Source organism: Nilaparvata lugens, chromosome 2, assembly GCF_014356525.2.
Source record: "Nilaparvata lugens isolate BPH chromosome 2, ASM1435652v1, whole genome shotgun sequence".
Classification (NCBI taxonomy): Eukaryota; Metazoa; Arthropoda; class Insecta; order Hemiptera; family Delphacidae; genus Nilaparvata; species Nilaparvata lugens.
This window is the reverse complement of record NC_052505.1, coordinates 45,061,885-45,084,360: the sequence shown is the minus strand read 5'-3', so window position 1 is coordinate 45,084,360 and position 22,476 is coordinate 45,061,885. Positions and strand designations below refer to the sequence as shown.

The window sequence follows — 22,476 nt, the reverse complement described above, 5'->3', positions numbered from 1 at the left end:
CTCCGCCGCTCCATTACGTTTCTACACATTAAAATTCATGCATTAATTTTAATTTTTCATTAATAATTAAATTAACACTGTCAAGTGTCTTCCCCGCTACACTCAACCCGCTGCTCCACTATGTTTTTTCCTCAAGTTGCAGTCCTCAATTTTCCAATTTTTGACTCTAGAATTCTGGCTTTCAACTGCCGTTCAAGTGAGCTACTGAAGTACGGGAAGTACCCAGAGATAATTTTAAAATATTCAGAAATCTACAGGTTATAGTGCGAGTTACAGACAAAACACTCTTTTAATCATTTATAAGTGTATAATTATAATACAACAACAATAATACAAAATACAGCTATATAAGCGATAGAAATCTGATTCACGTACAATTTTTAACCGTCAACTTGTAATGCATTTGCATACTCAACTGTAGAAACAATTCTATTTTAGTTGCCAGTAAAACCGCAATTTGTCAACATCTTTATTATATAATGAAAGTATATTTTGATTAAGAATAATTTATGAGAAATTCTATAAAATTAAAATCTGATGGAACTAGCAGCTCTGTTGATAGAAGGAAGCCATAAACAAGATACCAAAGTGGACTCAAATTTGACATTTGAAAAGGAAATTTTATTGAGAGGATATCATGATGCAGATGAAGCATCACCACAGGAAGTACATGCAAAATCAACTAATTCACAATGGCAGTTTGAGAAGAAGCTCGATATCACTGAGTCAAAGATAATTTGGCACATAAAATTTTATTTTCATAGCCAAGTATGATGAAAGTATAAATCAAGCTAGTATCTAACTAGATAGTTTGCTTCCGTAAGTAAACTACAATTCCCACTCTGACTACATTACACTGACACTACTTTTATCATTACACACCGACAACTATGGAAGTTTATAAACTCCAAGTTCTAATTCACTTACAATATTTTCAAGTAAAGTTAATCTTAACCAATAGGTCGGATCTCAAAATAAAAAAGAGCAATTAATAACTTTTCACAACCTGATTATTTAAAAAAGCTAAATTATTTGTTTGATAATACAATACCATATTACATTCGAATGTAGCCGTATACTTAATATGTAAGATCACTAGACCACTAGTAAAGAGAATATTGAATTTGTAACCCCAGCCTTTATTGGACACATACGGTTGTTATCAAGCTCTCAATCAGAAGATAACGCCAACGCAATTTCAATCAATTAAAATTGACTAATTTCTATTGTTATAGGAAGGCAACACTTCTACAAAACGCATATTGAACGTGAAATGGAAAAATAACTTCTTTTGTTTCTTCTAATTATTTATGGCAGTAGATTTTTGTGAAATTATTGCTCTTCAGTTCTTTGTACTCGACAGTCTTACGTGGAGAAAACCGTTTAAAAATATGGCTGAATGAGAACTCAAACTATTGCTCACTCAACAAAAATATCAAGTGGCGCGCACAAAAATCAGTATACAGCAAATAGATCTTAAACTTGCCTACACAAGTCATCATCAAATCTAATTTTATTAATATGAAATTACTTCATGTCAATAAAAACTAACCAACAAAATAACACGTTTTTTTAGAAAATGTTTCATTTGATTGTACCACAACCGCGAGTTATGAATGTGATAACGGCACCTTATTGACATAATTATGACAGAATGATCCAGAATAGAAGTTTATGTGACATCAGTAAGGCAATCAACTAGTTTTGCATATTTTTGTCAGGCACTGTTTATACTTCATGTTTTCTAATATGTATCAATCATATGAAAAATATGTACGAAGATCCAAAATTACAATACAAAAAACCTGTGTAAAGAGTAAATAAAAACATAAATAGAAGCCTGGGTGCTTAAACTTAACTTAATTCAACTAAAAATAAAGTGAATGTGGTTATTGAATGAAACGACTTGAAATTGCAAGGAAAATACCTACTAATGGCTAAAGAGATTAACTAGTTTCAGCTGCTAAACTATTATAAATTTCAAGTAAATGCGATTTACGATTAGAAAATGTCTAGGTTCACTAGAACTCATTGATGTTTTGATAATAATTCCAAGTCGATTCAATAAATTTAACTTGACTGACGTACTTGTTATCGAAAAATAATAAATATAACTAATCACAAAATCTAATAATAAAACAAAATCTTAACAGATCTCTGATTTCAAATAAAATGCAAATACTGAAAACTAAAAAAAAATTAAAAATGCACTTATAAAATATAGATGAGTCCAATTGGGAGCGATCTTAAAATCTGAAATCAATACAAAAATAGGTAACTGTTAACCATATCTTAAATTAAGCAATATTTAAAATGTATGCATTACTAGAAAGTTAATAAAAATCTGTGCATAGTAATTAAATGTTTAAATACCATATTTTTCTAATTAAAGAGCATAAGGCATCTATAGTCTGTTCACCGAAAGTATAGCCAACAATAACATAATGTTTGCGCATTTGTGTGCTCATAAAAGAGATGACTCATCCGCTTTGCTCAAGACAGTATCTATGGTTAAGGCATTATTTGCTTGAGAATGCTTCATAACCTTGCTATACAAGGACTACAGCTGCCATCACTCACATAAATTTCAATAAAATGCCAATTTTCATGTTAAAAAATCATTTTCAACCCTTATAGAAAAAGTAATAGCAGTTTATTTTATTTTCAACGAACTCCCCTGCCTCAATTACAAGTTTACATCTAAGTCTACTTTATGAAATCTCTTGTGTGTAAATGCTTTCGAAATCTCTAGTTTCAACTTGAAATGCAAATACACAAAACTGTACTAGAAAATTAAGAAACTAAATTGTGGATATAGTGAGGTCCACGTTATAATGGCAGTGGAGAAAGATAGGAACACCGTTGCCGATTCTCTGCCTTACCACTGCCTTCTAGAGGATAGGTGATACCGGTATGTCATCTATAATATTATGAAGAAAAGAATTGGCTTATACATTTATGGGATAGGAAATACACGAATCATCACGATTGAACTACTGAACTGATGACCTTAAAATTGTGCATATAGATTCGCAATTCGTTGAAAAATAATCCTATAGTACCCTTTTTGAAAAACTTTTTAATATAAAATACAATAAATTTATAGAAAAGTAATTTATACAAAAAAGTTTTTTTTTAAGGGTACTATGGGATTATCATTTGTAACTAACAAATCATGTAGCCCTAATGAAATACGTTATTCGATTCTCAATAATTATTATTTACCAAGGATGGTTATAGGCCTATTTTCAGTTTTTCATGATTTCAGTACGTCAAGTTTTCAGTTTTTCAAGTTTATTATACGTCAGGTTTTCATCACATCAAGTTTTTAGTCGGCCAAGTTTTCAATTCGTCAAGTTTCCAGTTTGTGATATTTTGCTTGAGTGGTCATATTCTTTCTATCTATCTTTAATATTATAAAGAAAATAATCGGCTTAATTATGCACGGCTTAAGAGATACATGTATGACGCGTCATCACGTCTGAACTGATTAACTTGAAATTTCGGATACAGATTCTTAATTTACCGAGGATGGTTATAGGCCTATTTTCATTCTTATTAATCAATAAATTTTAATTAGATTATTAGAAGAAATTTATTCAATTAGAGATTCAAAGTTTAAGCAACGATAAAAGCCCAACCAAACAGAGCCTTCTCTAAGTGATTCCATGGCGTTTTTGACGGCACGCGCACGAGCGACTCATGAATGCAAGATTGCAGTGCACGTTCTAGACAGGATCAAACTCATTTTTTTTTGTTGAGAATTTTCTACTCTTCTCTGATGAAGATTATTTTGACAAAATTATAAATAATAATTATATTTTTCGATGTTCCTTGGCATAAGAAGATTGCATTTTACAACAAAAAATTTCCCCCAGTGCAAAGCACGGGTTACCTGCCAGTTCTCGTTTGAAATAATCAATAACTGTATATTTCATTCGTCAAAAAATATATTTTTCTGTGATTGAATAATAAATTTTCATAATAACTGAAATTAAATATTTTGTTAATTTATTATAATCTTATATGTTATATTCTTTGTTTATATGCTTGTTTGTATTTTTTTAAGGAAATAAATTTATTATTATTCTACATTCTTAAAAAATAACTGAAATTAAATATTTTGTTGATTTATTAGATTATACATTGTTAAAAAACGATCTGGCAACTTTGGCGGAGCTAGAAAAAGATAGCGCTATCTGCTTCGTCGAATGATAGACAAGGATAGCATCACCAATGTTAATCATATTATACTGCAATTAAAACGTGGACCTCACTATAGAATATGATATTAGAGTGATTTGACTCACCTATTATAATGGCTGATAAGCGGCTTGCGGAGCTCCAGGGGCGAATTGGCCATGTGAAGGTATGATGATTATCCTCGAAGTATTTGTGCCCAATACGCCAATTCGATCTTCATGAACCCCTGAAGCCATTCAGATGAAACTTTTCAAATTATCACGCCTAGAATAGAGACATAGAAAAAAGAGTTACACACTGTACATACCTTCTGAATGAAATATCATCTCGAGTGACACCACACCAAACCAGCCTAAGCCATGCGACTCAATAGATGTGAACGCTTAACCATAAACCATAGGTGACGTTTTCAAGCGGCTAAAGAGCTAAATAGATAAGCTGATTATGCATGCAAAACAAAATTGTTAAAGGCAAAGCTATACATAAATAGAAGAAACAAAAAAATAATTTTGAGGATGAATTTGATGAGTGATATTGAAATGTTATTTAATATGTATACTGGTATACTATACTAAAAGTGCATTCGTTTTATCATCACAGTAGCCTATAGTATTAGTGGGAGCTACACCATTCTTCTATTAGTAGGACTCTACCCCATAATATGGAATCAAACCTTAAATTAATGAGTATAAATATATTTTGGACTCAAAATTGGACAAAGCTTATGAAGTGATAAACATAACCTATAATTTTGGACAATTTCTATCAAATAGTGTTAGGAATAAGGTAGGAACAGTAGGAACAGTGTTAGGCTTGAAGACTGTTGTTCCATTTCCAATCATTCATATAGTTGAGAATGATATTGTATCTATCAATGTATAAAATAATTATATTTTATCGAGAATCGGCAATTTGTACATGGCGAATAATCTCTGACATGAATGATAAGACAAAAGTTTTCAGTGCACTAAAAACTAGAAGGAAAATACTTGACGCAGAAAAAAAACGAACTTTGAATTTGATAGAGAATTTCAACTTGGCAATAATTTATTAAACGTGAAATATTATAGATAATGAAAGCATAATAGTGATGACTATTTTTTGTCATAAATGCAAAAATCTCAAGAACAGTGTTTATTTATTTACAACAATATGGAATCACACGGGGAAAATCCCAAAATTGCTCCCCAATCAAGATATTTTCCACCAATTATTTTTATCATAAAGCAAAAAATCTCAAGAACAGTATTTATTTATTTACAATGATATGGGAGCACTCGGAAAAATCCCAAAAATTTTTACCCCAACCAGAAATTATTGATTTAAAACTTGATAATGAATCATCAATTTATAAAAACGACCATCCTTATGAACATATAGTGAAATGTATGAATTCAGGGCTACGTTCTTGTATTTATAAAATAGAATTATAGTACCCTTTAAAATTAATAAAATAATAAAACAATTGTTACGTTACAATTTGTATTCTTGTTTCATTATTTTATTAATTTTAAAGGGTACTATAATTCTATTTTATAAATATGAACATATAGTAATATTTTCTTATTGAATTGTAATATTGATATCACGACAGAAAGTTTAATTGATTATCTGAAACCCAGTTTCACTGACAATGTTTTCTATGAACAATATTTTTCCAATAATTCGACATCTTACCACAATAGCCTACAATTCTTTCAGTTTCAAATATATCAAATACCTGAATAATCATTATCATTAAAAGAAACTAGGACGGCATATATATAGGAAACAGTTTCCTCAATCAATGGAATAGAAAATAAGGTTGATTGATCTAATAAATGATTCATGAGCGAATGGTTATCATTCAGACGTTTCTGGGTTATGAGCACCTACTCAAAATCGATATATTGGAAATACTTTTTCCCATCTAGCCTGCTCCCCCCCTTCACAACAGCCATCCATTACATCAACACAAAGCAAACATTTCAAAACTACGAAAAACTGTCATTACAAATATTTTTTATAGATTTGGTTGGAAGTGTACGATAACATAGCACACTGGGCTATGACAGGAAATCCATTTTGGACTATTGTTGATAACAACTTTATGTCAGGATAAATGTTATTTATGTATAACTTTCAACGATTCACACTTATAAACTTCAAGATTCTCAGACCATCTTACAATGTAATACTTTATAGTATAGTTTTTAATTATATCAACTTTAGAATATTTTTTAGATTTGTTGCATAAAAATCTTCTTTTGAAATTTAAAGATAAAACATCCTTAAGAAAGATATAAAAATTAACAAACTTAATAATTGTCGGATAGAAAATTGAAGAAAAATTTGTAATTAAAAATAAGCTCAACATATTACTAAAACAGATATCTACCACTGTTTTGTATTTACAGCAGACTAAATTGTGAAGTAATGTAAATTGTAAATATGTGAAGACTAAATTACATGCAATAGCTTCTGTTAAATTCCAATCATATACACCTTACCAATAATAAATATAAAGGAAGTGAATCAGCATTGGGGTAACAATTAATTATGCCTTGTCATCAACTACTAAGAGATTATGAATAACTGAAATGAAAATACGTCAAACCAACTATAAATTTGATAACTACTGTAGTGCAGGTATTACTTAGGACGTTATACCAAACAGGTTTCCAATTATATCAGCAGGTCAAAGACAACCAAGCTTAGAAAAATACTCTCAAATTAATAGTAAAAATTGAATCGTATATTAGTGCAATTTAGTAGATATGATTCAAGGATAGAATAGTTTTAAGAGACTGGAAAGTTTAATAGATTTGAAAGAATATCAATTTTTACTCAAAGAATTAAGTTAAAGACTTCAATATGCGTTAGGATCAATCATGTGGGAGGCCATGGTTAGTGGTGTTCAAAAATAATTATAGGAGATATAAATTTGTTCAAATACATAAAGACCATAACCTTATAAGCACAAACATTCTGAAAGAAAATATTTGGAATCAGTATTTATCAATATTGTTTTATTGAATACTTGCGAGTCGGTTTACGGGAGGAGATGTGAGCTGTTGAATGGAGTTTACTTACGTCCAGATCTCTTCTTGTAGCAGCAACAGAACGGACAACACAAGCAGCACACGCAACTGATGATGAACGAGATCACCAGGAACGCAATTATGTAAGGAAGCAACAGGAATGTGCTGCAAATTATAAATTAAGGCACGTTAGCCAAAAACCAAATCAATTCATCAAATCGAAAAATTATATAAGCTACTAATCACTTATTCACATGGATTAATGAATAGTCAGTCACCCATCAAATACACATACAGAAATGATAGATCAACGTGCATCTTGCACTATTAGGAAAATGAAATGGATTTCTATGTTTTGACGCTTTCAAAGAACATTATTACGAAATTATTAAAAAAGTAATGCTACTCGGTCGATTCAATGTTTCCTGGATACCATCAAAAGAAGTAGAATTGATAAATGGAATTACACGCCTCAAGGTCTCATGTCAAGTAAGATGATCACCGTGAACGTTGCAGGATGTTTTCTATGTTTGATGATTCATTGAAGCCCATGTTGATAAGATGATTGGTGATGCCATGAGGTACAGTATTTGAATTCGAACAGATACAACATGAATGAAGCTCGGTTTGTATTGAGAACAATTATTAACTCTATAGAACATGTTAATGGGAATGGATACTCTGTAATATCTATTGGTAATTACTGGTGTAATGAGTGGCTGTGAGATGTACAACCCTTGAATTTGCATAGATTCTAGTCTCACAGATTGTTCTCGCAGAGCAGAAGATTTAGGGTCAAATTGAGTAAGAATAAAAAGTCACTCCGTCAAAAAGTTACAAAATAACAATACTTATCAAATATCAAATAGTTTTATTATTTGTTCTTGAGCAATTACTCATACAAATAGGAGTTGCTATCCTAATCAGATATCAGATACATGATACATTCTTGATTAACACTTGATCAAAACACGAACATCCTGTTCGTCCACAAAAAATCCTGCTACGATAATATAATAACAATATTCAAAATTAACATTAGAAATTACAAAACATACACAAATAGTTTGAAAAAGAATTCGATAGAAAATTCCAAATATAGCAATAACAGAATTAACCGACAAATAACAATACTTGAAAATTGTCCTTCCATGAAAAAAATATGATGAAAGAACCAAATTATCATGAAAATGAAGTAATCTCAAGTGTGACAGTTTCCTGTACAAATGAGTAATGCACACTTCAAGTGATGAGTCAGTTGTCTTAATGTGATGATTCCCTTCCTTAATCAAAATTGTTGAAGTTCCTAAAATATTATCGGCATTTAAAAATAAATTATATTATAGAAAAAATATTTCTAGATTCGCCAATTTAATAAGCATATATCAAAGAGAATCTAGTTTGTCTACATTGAATATTCATAATGTTCTACAACTTCACAATATTAAAAGTAACTCAAAAATTGCATCTACAAATTCCTTTATCAAGAAATAGCCTTCCCAAACTGTGATTACCTAATGCAAATTAGAGTAATAACAATTTAATAATTCAGGAATGATGAATCACAGATTAAAGAATTTTGTTTAGAAAGAAGCTTATAAACGTACATTTGATATACAGTTGAACAGTACTAAAAATAGAAATGGGATGAAAAGGTGAAGTTCTTGGACCATCGAATAAAACCGAGAAGCTTTAATGAAAAATAACTTGATGGATGTTACAAGCTTATCACACATTTTTTTTATGTTGGTTTGAAAGGCCGTTTATCTTGAAGAAACAATGAAAAGATTAAAGGAAGCAATGATCTCATCGTTTGCTGTAAATTATTTTTTCAAGTGAAAATAATTGGTAATGCGATCAGTATGCTATCTCGTACTTTGGTACATTGCAAGATCTGAAACAGCAAACGTCATTCTCATTTGATGTCAAAACATAAAAAATTCAAATTGAAGGTGAATGATGGAAATATTGAATACTTTTTCTACTGATGACTATATAGGATATAACTCATACAACTTATCTCAATTTATTTTACATTCTCATAGAGATGATAAGAGACAGCTAATAAATTATTCATTGTTTCTGAATCCAAGTCATTGTATCTGAATCTCCGTATAAATGAATTACAAAGTTGAATGTTATAGATGTTATGGCTATAGTTGAATGTTATGCATATAACAAATTGAAAATTAATCAAGATTAGATCTTTATTTCAGTAAACATTTGTTCTAATTGCTTGATTTTGCCTTTAATTGAGCTATAGTTATTTCAAATTTAGAAATCTAGATTTATAATAAAATTCATACAGCATTACTATACACATAACGTAACATTAGACAATTACGCGAGCAATGATACATCAATATACAGTTAAAATGAATGCATGAGCTTGTAAAAATTATCATCATATCAATATATATCAATTACCCGGTTACATATACGTCTATTGACTTAACCGTGATTAAATGACGGTTGAATTCCACAAAAACAATAAGAGAAGCGGATAACGTATTTAATGAGCAGTTAATCACGATTAAATAGACATACGTGCAACAGAGCCTAGGAATGTTCAAGTAGGCTATTTATTAATTTATACTTTATTATTATTACAATAATAACAATAATAATGTGAAACGACTACTGTGATGAGAAAATTGTTGTGTCTGGCGATAGCAGACTGGCGGTTCTCACCAGACAGCTGGACTACTATTTTCAAATTAATCAGATGTGTATTTATTAATTCTTAGATAAATCCAATATTTCGGTTATTCCACGGTATTTAGATAAAATCTTCTTCTATATACCGTGGGTTATTCAATATCGATCAAATCAAATCAACTGTCAGGAGACGGATAAGGTATTCGACTGACAGAACTTTGAAAATTCTATTCAATTGCAATGTCAATGAAGCGGGAATGGGTGACGCGAAGTTTGGCAACGTTGACAAATGAGTCATCTACTGTGCTTTTGGAGATGAATTTCGAGCGTTGAATGGCTCTGCCATAGCCAACTGGACTGGGTGCGGCGAGCAATTCATTTTTTCAAATGCTGCAATACAACGCTTTCAAAAAAGAGAGTGAGACAAAGAGTGAGAGAGATGAAAAAGGATAAAGACGAACAGGTCAAGGAAGAAGAGAAGAGAGAGGAGAAACAGAGCAACAGACTGGCGAAATAAAAAGTGAGAACGTCCGAGTTCCAAGAGTATACTAAACAGAGTGGCTAGTCCACAAGGCCATTACGTCACCAGTCAGCAGCAGCACATCAGTATGGCCGACTGAATAATATCAGCCTCCACACTCCACACACACCAACAGGTTCAGAGCAGACAGAGAAAGTGAGTCTGTATATTATACAAAGACCTTGATTCTAGATCTCAAAAATCCAAGCATTATATCAAATTGCAAGCATTCTTCATAAATTAGCATTAATGCTTCAAACTCAACCAATGCTGACAAATCGGAGTGAATCTCAAGAGCAAAAAGCATCGCCAAACAAATTGCAGTTAACCATCCGGCGACACAAAGGCCAGAGACTAGAGATGAGGGAGTATTCGAGCTATGACTAATTGCCAAAATTAATCCAGGAAGACAGGGCAAGAGTGAATCATCTCATAGTCGGATCTAGAGTGTTTTAGGTGGTTTGATAATTCATAAATACTTGGCAGTATGTGAACTAATCTAGGTATAATATTAATGAGGAGTATAAAATGAGGCATGTAGTATTTCGTTTGTAATTTGGTGTAAGCAAAACTCTTTGCATCAGCTAGAGTGAAACTAGACAGGAATCTCGTGATGCAGATCTTTAGTGCTGTTCATTGGAACAGCAATAACAATTGTTCAATTTTGCAGCATGATGAATTTGAAAAACTGACTGCTACAGCTTCAATATATTATTATTCGCCTTCTTGGTAAGGGCTACTCGTATTTAAATAGAAATTGAAGCTCGAAGCACCCATTTTCAACTTAATTTTATTTCTCACATAAGAAAATGAAATAGAGAAATATTAAAAAAAGGTACTTTGATTTTTATATAATTATTATGCTTATTGAAAAAGAGTAATTTTTGTATTATTGCTGTCTCGCTGTTTGGACGTGAACCTGTGGTAATTATCTGTAAGTTGTGTAATTCTGAATGATTAAAAAGAATAATAAAATGAAAAAATATATGAAAAATAAATTATAGAATAATAGAAAAGAGACTAATAGAAAAATGTTCAAAGAATTATAAATAGTCATCTCTCAATTTGATGGAAAGGTAACAGTATCATTATTTTATTGACTTTCTAGTTCTTTAATGAATATTAAGACTGCATTTCCAGAAATATAGATAAGGATTTAGCATTGAAAGAATGAACATAAAGTAGACTACTGTATTATTCACATAACTGCGGTGGGAAGGAGGCGAAATGCAGAGGAGTCAAGGTTCCTCATGGATTGTATCATCAGTACATTGTAACAATAGCAATGGCCAAAATCTGTTCACAATAATAGACCATATAGAATAGTGACCTCGACAGAACAGATAGCATTGACCCAAACTCTCAATGAAAACATGAAGGATTTCAAGTTTGTTATCTACTAGAAAAAATAGAACCGAATACAAATGAATAACTTGCATTTCATCATTGCTACTCTCCTCAGGTTTCAATAAATTATCTATCTTAATAATATTGATATTAGAAATTCGCGGAAACGTTATATGTTCGAAAATAGCAAAGTAGGTTTTAATAATGAAGGCTACTAGTAGGCTTTAATTTATAATTCTGATATACATAATTGAAAGCTTTGTAATTCCAAATTTTGTATGAAGAAATTTTCTAAATTATCTGTATAAGCAAGAGGAACTATAATGAATATTCAAAGGTTTCTATAATATTCACGATGGAAAAAATGTGGAACTTTAAAGATGAAAGTACACGAGTTCTCAATAAAGGATTAATTTCTTGTTATTTATCAAATATCAAAAATCCTCCAATAAATGCAGCAGAAAGTTTAGTGAAAGAAAGTTCATACAACTGTATTTCTAATCCACGTAGGTTGATCTATTACTTTAACAAGTACTACCAACGTGCCTGCGATAAGTTATGAACCTACTCTCCTCTATCATTCAAAATTATCATTTAAAAAACTAGTTTCAACCAAATGATTGTTGCATAATATGTATGTTTGTATAGCTTTCCAATGTTGTTTCACCTGCAATACATTCAATATTTGGTTCGCGAAACTAAACAATTTACAGAAAGTATCAACGATTGAGTTTCCAGTTGCCTGATTGTAATACAAATCATTTTCATAAATATTAGCATAGAATTATTTGGTGAGAGTGGGTTATGTATTTATGATTAATGAAACTGAAAAGGCCTACCTTTACGGCCATGGGAGCTTTATAGATACCCGCCCATAAAACAATGCTAAGGTAAGGCTAAGCGCACACCAGTTAGTCAACACAAGACAAGACAAGACATGATCATACAAAATACTTCACACAGTTGCTTATGAAGAAATGTCTAATTGCAATGACTAATCAGTGTGTGTTGCGTCAGAAGCAACTATGTGAAGTATTGTGTCTGATAATGTCTTGTCTTGACTAACTTGGGTGTGCCTAGACTTAAATGTCCTTCATGCTCAGGATTAAACAAACTTAAAACAAAAGCTAAATTATTACTTGGGAGTCATGCATCAATGAATGCCTCATTTAATCTTTTAAATATTTTTCGTTTTCAGAATACATACGTACATGAAGACACATGAAACCATGAAGGCCTTTTTTCAAATTAAAATAGCTAAGTTGATGTTATTATTCATTGAATGTGTACACTATAAAATGAGTAAGATTAACACCGAATAAATTGAGTTACTCAACTGTACACATTAGTAATAATAAATCAATCATTTTAATGATTAAATGATTAGTGTTTTGTTTTCTTCTCATTGAATAAAAAAATGAATAAATATCGACAGTCAACTTAATAATTAAATAATTCCATCAGCTTGGAATATTAAGTAATATAGTTAGCATAATATCAGATACAATAATCTAGACAAATAATAAAATATCTTTCACTCTATAGTCCAGTCAATATAGACATAAAAAAGGGGGTGTGCTTGCAATTTATATTGTAGTTCTGATTTTCTAATATATTATTTGGGTACATGAGAGAAGTCCAGAACCAATTTCTTCATGCAAAATTTCCTAGTGCTAGATACAGGGTGGCCCAAAAACCTCATATTTTCGGCTCATTTTCCAGTTTTCAGCTATTTCTGCCAAATCTCGTAATCGGACAGAAAAATTTGCTCTTACCTTTTTTCTAGATTATGAAATTCTGAATACAATGAGATAATTCGGAACTCTCTATCTCCAATGAGTACTGAGTTATGATTTTTCAAAAATGAGTGAAATTTGAAAGAAAACATTAATTTTGATGAATTTTAGTTTTTGATCAACAATATCTTCCGATTGTTACCATTTAGGTGTATAATTCAAAATCCCTCTGGGCATATTTTTGTGCTCTACAATCTGAGATCAGGAAGAGCGCTCTATCTCATATAGATTTCCAGGTACACCTGACAACAATGCTCCTTGTATTGTGAAAAACACCTAATTTTCAGCTTCAACCATCAACACCAACTACCATAGTCTTCACATTCATATTTCGCACAATGACATAAGTTCATAAGATTATGTTCTATGTAAATCACCCGTTAGATGCACTTCATTTCAATATTTCCTAGTGGAGAGGCGCGCTTAAGGACACCTCAAGGATCAAAATTTCAAACACTTATAACTTCTGACACAATGCTCAGATTTCATCGTGCTACACTTCATTCTTCTCGGCTCGTCAAGGCGGTCCAGAATCATGCATCATAATGCAAATTCGGTCGAAAAGTGGAAAATTTATTGTTGAGTGTACTAGAGCCCATATTCCAATACACAAAAAATGGCCAATTTCTATATTCAAAGCTATGTATCTCGGTAACCCCTTATTATAAAAATCATTACCTGATCTTGAAATGTACAATGATTTTTGACGAGCCGAAAAGAATGGACTACTATGCTAATATCTATTTACTCTATGCTAATATTGAATACCTTCGTGAAACTAATGATTCAAAATATTATCATCGTTCGTCAAAAATGAATTTGTAACATCGACAAACAATCTTTTATTATAAGGGTTTCAACCATTTTTTTTCTTAAAGATATCACATAAATACAATTCATCTTCATTAGAATAGATTTTCTTAATAAGATTGGGAGTTGACAAACTAGATAGATATAGTTTAAACAATAAATTAGTTTATTATTTAAATTATTATTTTTTATTATTATTAAATAAACCAATTATTAGTTTATTTAAAATAGTTTCAACAATAAATTTTCATATATATATATATATATATATATATATATATATATATATATATATATATATATATATGGAAATCAATAATTCAAAACAAAATAGACTTTGATTTCTTTGGAAAAGTATTAGTATAAAAATTTGGAATGTAACCGAAATTAAAAAATAGATTAAATTATAACTGAAGGAGAAATGAAATTGATTGAATTTTAGCACTTAAGAACTTGACATCAATAATGGAACAGCATTAAATTCTTTATTGATATATTTCTGTTATGAAAATACGTCAACTAATGCATATCAAGCAGATATAAAATATTTCAAAAGTTAAATATCAAGTTGAGCATTTCAAGTTTATTGATGATTATTTACATTTAAATAAAATAAATAGATGATATAAAATAAGTAGGCCTATCATATCATTGTGACAGTTGGGGAGAATCTTTGATGAGGATGAGAAGAGAGGAAAGGAAATGGGAGAGATAATACAAATGATGATTGTAAAATTTCAAGTATTTAATTTTCATTAATGAAAAGAATACTGATAAGAGATACTCTAAATACTAATAAGACTGCAATTGCAGTTTATAATCGTGTTTTGAATTTTATACAAGAAAGATTAATCATCCTTCATCCATTAAAATACTAAAAATTCCTTCCCTGTACTATTTGGAAGTAGGAGGTGGAGTGGTGGAGAGAAGAATCAATGCGTCCTATTCTTCATATTTCTTCATACATTCAATGCCTGATAAATCACATTCACCTTTATAATCAATCTTAGATCAGGAACAGCGAGAGAAATTGAAATTTGTATAGGTCATCAAACCCATTCAGTAGAAAGTGAACATGAAGTTCAGGAAGTTGCTTCAACGGAATAACAGTTTGAAGCACTCTTTCAAATTTGAAATATTTCATCTATGTTTGGTTTTGGAGCATCTAAATTTGAACATTTACTTTGTGAAAATAATTAAGGACTGAAAATTTTGTGAAGAGCACAACTACAAGAATAATTATCCTATTTCGGACTAAGTGTAACCTTATCTAAATTTCGGAGAGGAATAGCACAAGGTTACCTTATTTTTCTCTCCCTATCATTTTGATGATGTACTTATATTGTATGAAGAATATTATTAATCATTTTTCACATTAATAACGCAAATAAACAGACAAAAATCCTCTTATATAATGACCAATATTGCAATATAGATTTTACCAATCAGATTAGACAAGTGACAAGCGCTTGACACTTCTTTTGGGACGGTGACCACAGCTTATGGACAACAACTACGAACACTATGTTATATTTACAAAATCACTCCCCAGAGATGCGGACTCTAGCTAAAAGCTTGAAGTTCAATTCATCTTTCATGACCTCGAATCCCCATTCCGCATGTTATGAGGAGCAAGACGATGGAGATATGATTGGAAAGTAAATGTTCTTCAATTTTAGAATAAGTTTGATGAGTATCTGTCAAGACTTACTTAGCACTTTATCACAGATTTGATGGAATTTGAAATGCGTTATTACTTTGCGTTATCAACTTTTGTTCCATTCTTCAAACGATGGAAAAACTTCAATGCCTTCTTATTCAGTATTTGGAACTAATTATTTTACTCAAAAAAGTAAAATTTTATTTATCATATACAAGTTCTATTAATTTACTATTTCAAAATGTAGGCCGAACTTTGGTCTTGGTGGTGTTGTTATTTTCAAAACTACAATTAGTAATATTATTTGTCTGATTCGCGAAAACTGGGTAAACTGTAATAGGTACTTTCTTATTTAGTATTGAGAACAAATGACACAATTTGAAGAAGTGAAAGAATAATATTGATTTTAGCATAGAATACCTTGCGACGACGAATTCGGGAAGATCGCAGCACTTGACGTCTCCTTCATAGGAGTAGCAGCAGAACTCCTCATCTCTGCCGTCAATGATCGGCCTAGGGCAGGTGTGGATGAACTTGTCCACCGCATTCTTCGAGTTTCCAAGAGTGCAGTCCATACCTGCAAAACATCATTCAATAGTACAATAAGATAAAATCAACTAAAACGTTTCATTATTTGACACGATCTACCTTCACAAAAAACCGGTGTGATTCAACTGCAATTTTCTTATTCTCTATCTACCCCAAAATGGAAGTTTACACATAAAAACTGTGGCGAAAGCGATAATACACTTTATTTGGAACTCAATGAGTTCTTACAAACGTCATTCAGATAGAAGCATACAGTTCAGATTGAACGTAATAAAGTGAAATCATTATTTCTTGTGAACATATCAGACTTCCTTTTCACCATCATGGCTGATTCCAGAATAAACATTTCCGGTAGAAAAAATTAGAACATCATCAGAACTTAATCAGAACGTCCATCTCTACAATATACACAAATTATGTAACAGAATGATGTCAATCTTGCTAATGAGCTTTCAGTAATTCATTTATTGCCAATTTAGAATATTCAAGACATATTACAAACTTTTCATAATATGACATATCATTAAAAATAAAAATAAATAAACATAATTATTCATACATAATTATACTTAAGGGCCCTACACACCTACGGATTTGGCCTGTCTTGGCTCGTGTCCTTGAAAGACTCGGAGCAAAATCACTACACACTAGTAGTAAGCAACGCGAGCCCGGCCTGCCCTACTTTTCAACGCTATCCCCTCCACCAAAATCTAAATCGTCCAATAATGGAGATAGAGGAATTTTGATTTCAGATTTGAATTCAGCTACCCCAAATTCTTAAAAGCGTAAGTCCCATTTTCGAAAATACCCGAAACAAGGGAGTTGTGGCTGTTTTTAATATAGCTTTCTATTATCATGGTAAAAACGTACTAGGTTAATAAGATAATAATTTTTTGCTCAAGGGAAAGGTTTTTAGAAGTGTTTGAACACTTAAAAGTTTAGGTCTAAACATGAACATTTTAAAATCTTTTTTTTAAATTTTAAACTTTGAAAAGATGAATCCAAATATGAAATCAGAAAATCAAAAATCAACTATGAATATGAAAAGAGTTGAATATGAATTAAACTCTGACCATTTTCACTTCCATTTCCTCCTTATTGTTATGTTATCTGTCTCTCTCTACAACTCTCTCTCTCTCTCTCTCTCTCTGACGGATGTGAATTCAGTAGGCTTTTTGAGGTACGCTGAAGTGCAGTTTCATTATCAGATCTTTCAACGCCTCAACGCCACTTAAAAGTAATTGTGCTCCATTTGTAGTTTCTTTTTATATATGTTTTACTTTTATTCTTCATCTCTTCTCCATGTCCCCTTATTTTCTCTATTATCTCTTCCTCCTGGATGGAGCTTTCTGCTATCTTATAATTATAACAATTAATCTGCAATTTTCCATTTATCTACTAATTTTTCTTTTTCTTAATTGCATTAATACCATTTTGTTAATGTTACTAACGTTTATTTTGTTTAATTATCTGGATGTACCGTATATTTTGTAATGCTGTTTTTGTGCAATGGGTCTGTCGAGACCTAGCCACTATCAATAAAATCAATCAATCAATCTTTCTCTCTTTCTCACACAGACACACACAAACTCTCAATTCACACAGCGTAGCAGTAGAAAGAGAATTGAACCCTCTATACTTAAAATATTGTAAAGTCTCAACCAGCTCCCAATAAGTACGTATCTTTACATCTTATGTAAGATAGTATTTATGACAATTGATTGATGTGCTATGAAAATTCATTGATCGAAAAAGGTTGTCATACTCAATATTAACCTGTTAAAAATAGAGACAAAAAATTGTGATTCAATTTCAGATTCCTCAATAAAATTTCACACAAGTAGACAAAAATAATATAAAAAAAGTTCATTTTTATTTGATAAAAAATTGAAATATGTTTATTCTACAGCTAATAAAAATTTTTGGGAAACACTGGTACGGTATTATTATTTTACAGTACTAGTACTTTCTTGCTATAAGTTCAATCAAATTCTTCATAGGAATAGAATTCTTCATTAATAATATTAAAGTGCTCACAGAGTTTTTATTTTCGCCTATTTTACAGTTCCCGCGAACCATATTACTAATTCGAGGGCGCTGAATCCGAATCTGAAATCAAAATTTTGCAATCTCGATTTTTAGGCGATTTAGATTTTTGGTAACTACACGCGCCCGGCCGGGAGAGCCTACACACTCACGGATTTCGCCCGAGCCGAACCAAGACCGGCCAAATCCGCGAGCCAAATCCGTAGGTGTCTAGGGCCCTTTAAATAAAATTAAATATAAAAACTAGGCATCACCAGCAAAAAGAAATTCTTTGCCCGCTGGTGAGAGTTACAAACAGTAAAAGAAAAACATAAGATTTCCAAATAATGCAGAAAATTTAGGTTCAAATTTAACTGATAATTACAGTAGCAACTTCAGGACAGTAGAAAAATCAACAAATATTTTGCAGAGAAAACACTATAAAATAAAAATAAAGGAAATGAAATTAAATATTAAATTGATATAGGCTATATAATGTAAAAAAATATTCTCTCTTAATACACTCTTTCACACTCTTAATTCAAAGATATTTTGCAGATTCGCTCACTGAAATACCTACTGCAGGCTACAGCCATCCAATCTGAGCAGTGGTGATTGGTCAGGCTTCTTACGATTTCAGAATTTCACTCAATTTCTCTCATCTCTGTTATCTTGTTCACCATTCCTGCATTTGTTGCAACCCTCTGTAACACCCTTTGATTTGATCCTCAATCAAGTGACTTACATCATCAGCAAACATCCCTATTTAGGCTATTATTCTCTTATTGATTGAGACAAGACATTAGGCCTACCATACAGAAGAAAATAAGATTATTAGGATTAAGTAAATCCGCTGCTATTATTTAAAAATGAAATCCAAGAGGCAGATTGGATTAAATTTATTCGACATGCCACTTTATAATAATTCTAAAGAGATTAATTATTAATTTTCTACAAATCTGACCAGGTGAGAATACTGATTCCAGGTGAAATCTTTGAAATTGTTCAACTCTTATAACAGCGCAATTCCGGCCTATATGTAATTTTCTTACTTTTAATTATAGAATAAGTTAAGAGAGAAGATTTATCAATCAGTGTAGAATCTGTAAAAATCCGTAGATATTGCAATTAAATAGTTGAACATGCGTTTTATGACAAATAAAAGCTAGCTGCTATGTGTGCAGGTTTAATTTGTCTTTGAAAAAATTGATAATTGTGTCAAAAATGCATGAACTTGAAGTACTGTTTCAAACATGAAAGGTCATGTTTGAATGCTCCTCCTAGCTATTTTTGTTATTTAGGCTACTTTCTGATTGCCCCTTGGTGGACTCATGGTGTGTTTTACGTGGAATTATGGTGTGTCATTCGTGTTTTCACGAATATGGCTGTTCAAACCATAAGACACATTGAAGAAGAGTGCACAAGAACAGCTTATGAGGGCAGGCTGGATGACTTCCTGGTAGCTTCTCCAGATGCAGTGGCATATTAAAATGGACTAAATATAATATGTATATAACTTGAAAAAATCTTTTTTATTTGTGTTCCACCTTTTTTTAAACTTGTGATTAAGATGACTTCATTGTTGATATGTGTGCTTGTGTTAGATAACATAAAGATTTGTGTCGTAGCGCCATACGCTAAATAAATTCGTGTTTTCAGACTTGTGAACATACATGGCAAAGACATTATTATTATGCTACTAAGTTTCAAAATTTAAAAACAAGTATTTGATCTCAGACGGCATCTGAATTGAGAAGATGTACTCGAATCAATAATTGGCTGTATTTTAGTGATATTCACTTAGGATGATTTCAGCTGAAATATGTGTATTTTTTTTGTTAGGAAGGCCTTGAAAATATATTGTAATGAAAAATTTGTATTTTGGCTGTAGGACATGATTGTCTATTTCTGGATGTATTCCCCCTCCCCCTATACTAAATTAGAAAATTCCTAAGGAATCCTGTTCAGAATTAATTGTTCTTTCACGTGATGTGTGTTTTTTTTACCAATACTAGGAAAAGATCCAAGTTGTATAGGGTAGAAGTAGGTTTGCATAGTTTTGAAGAACCCTTAAAAAATTCCTATTTTTGAAATTTCGTAGCTCCGGAACCAAAAATGGTAGAGTAGCCTACTGCACACAATTTATTAGATTTTTTTTATATTTATTACTCAATTTATTTTTTATTGGAAATGTTAGACTATTATATTTAATTTTGCAGAGAATTCTTTTTTCGAAAACTAAAGGTTTTCGATTTAAATGGAAAATTTTTAAAAAGTCCGAAATTTTTTCCAAAATCAACAATTAAACAAACTAACAATACTTTAGATTCCAATTGTCTCACGTTTTGTGTTGCAATAGAGCAATAGTTAACCACGCCTAAAGCTTATACCATGGATGTTTTCTATTTGAGAACCATAACTAAGATAAACAAATTTATTATAATGCTTTGCAACGTAGGCTGTTATTTTCAACTTGGAGCTTCATTGTAAAATTTAAATAACTTTTCATTAATTAAAAATTCAAGTCTTAGTGCCAAGTCAAGAAAAAGTTTAGACTAAATGCTTTATTAGTCATGAGTTACTCAATTCGGCAAAGCCTGGCTCTACCTAATACCGTAACTAATAATAATAAAGTTGAAAAAAGACTATTGTTAATTTAAAATATGCTTAGCTGTAACGCAAGTTATTTTCATGCATTTAAAATCATTCCAAGTATTAGAATATAGAAGTAAAACTATTAATAAGCTTTTCAAGTTTTGGGTTCAAAGTTTATGGTAAAAGCTAAGACTGTATATCCTAGGTACCTATATTATTAATTTATTAGTAAATTATAATAGACCTATGTATCAACTTACCAACAGCACCATGGAATATGGTGACGATTGCGATGAAAATTGGAAGAAGCATCTTCATTTTGGAAAGATAATAGCCCTAATAAAATTAGGCAAAAATGTTTTAATGAATCTTATTATATTGATCACGAACACTGGGCGTTTACCAATAAATCTCTTATGTTATGGAATTTAATAAAATTTGGAAATCAGGAATATTCCTGAAACCAATCACTCTAAACCAGTTGATGACACAAAATACTCGGTGTACTTAGACTATGTATACAAGCACAATGAACAATATTCCAAGTATTCAACAAATTGCACAAACACAAAGTGGTTCTCTCTCAAAAACCAAACAGCAAAACTCCACAATTTCCACTCGTCCACTCCGACCAAGCTCACCTGCTCACAAGGTTGTATTACATGTGTGCCAACATAACATAATCAGAAACTATTTGTGAGCGCAGCATGTCTCTGCGCATCACGTGAAAAAGTTGATTCTACGTCGAGAAAGTTGGCTTAAATTCTTGGAATAGCAGCAACCGATGAAACTATAAATAATTCCATAATTATCATGGAATAAAACAATATTAATTTGGAATAATAACAAAATATTTTTACTTACCTTGCCACCATTACCATAGGTACCTGAGGAAAATATTGCTTTCCAAAAAATTGAGGTACCCCAACTTCTAAATTTCTATGAGACTACATTTCAAGGCCCCCTGAGTCCAAAAATTGGTTCCTATAAATTGGTTCCACTGTATTCCTATAAAGGGGGACTCATGGATACTCACCTGGCGGATGAGCGTGCCATGTCATGGCTGGAGGGGACTTTGAGAGAGCTTGGCATTTGACCTCCCAAAAATTAAGAAAACCCAACGATACATAATATTTATGTTGAACATTATAAAACCTATATGTACTTTTATTCGTTAGTTTGTCTATTTGTTGTTATTTGTGTATTTTATTACTGAACTGGGCCTGAAAAAAGCATAAGCATAATATCTCTATAATATATATTATAGATACACCTAAAATCGAGAATAAGTTC

At 31.2% G+C, this 22,476-nt stretch overlaps 1 protein-coding gene across 1 annotated transcript; it reads right to left on the bottom strand.

Moving 5' to 3' along the window:
• Positions 1 to 287: 287 nt before the first annotated feature.
• On the bottom strand, positions 288 to 21,832 carry LOC111048270. The gene is made up of 5 exons (XM_022334177.2): positions 21,444 to 21,832; positions 16,435 to 16,591; positions 7,276 to 7,388; positions 4,311 to 4,467; positions 288 to 2,253 (listed from the first exon to the last, which is right to left on the bottom strand). Exons 1-4 carry the CDS (start codon positions 21,499 to 21,501, stop codon positions 4,454 to 4,456), a joined length of 342 nt encoding a protein of 113 aa, XP_022189869.1. The 5' UTR covers positions 21,502 to 21,832; the 3' UTR covers positions 288 to 2,253; positions 4,311 to 4,453.
• Positions 21,833 to 22,476: the final 644 nt, after the last annotated feature.

Excerpts from the sequence above, each read along its gene's own strand:
- LOC111048270 (XM_022334177.2), bottom strand. The coding sequence starts at position 21,501 with ATGAAGATGCTTCTTCCAATTTTCATCGCAATCGTCACCATATTCCAT. Across the intron at positions 16,592-21,443 it reads CATATTCCATGGTGCTGTTG|GTATGGACTGCACTCTTGGA; the intron begins GTAAGTTGATAC and ends GATGTTTTGCAG. Across the intron at positions 7,389-16,434 it reads CCCGAATTCGTCGTCGCAAG|CACATTCCTGTTGCTTCCTT; the intron begins GTATTCTATGCT and ends TATAATTTGCAG.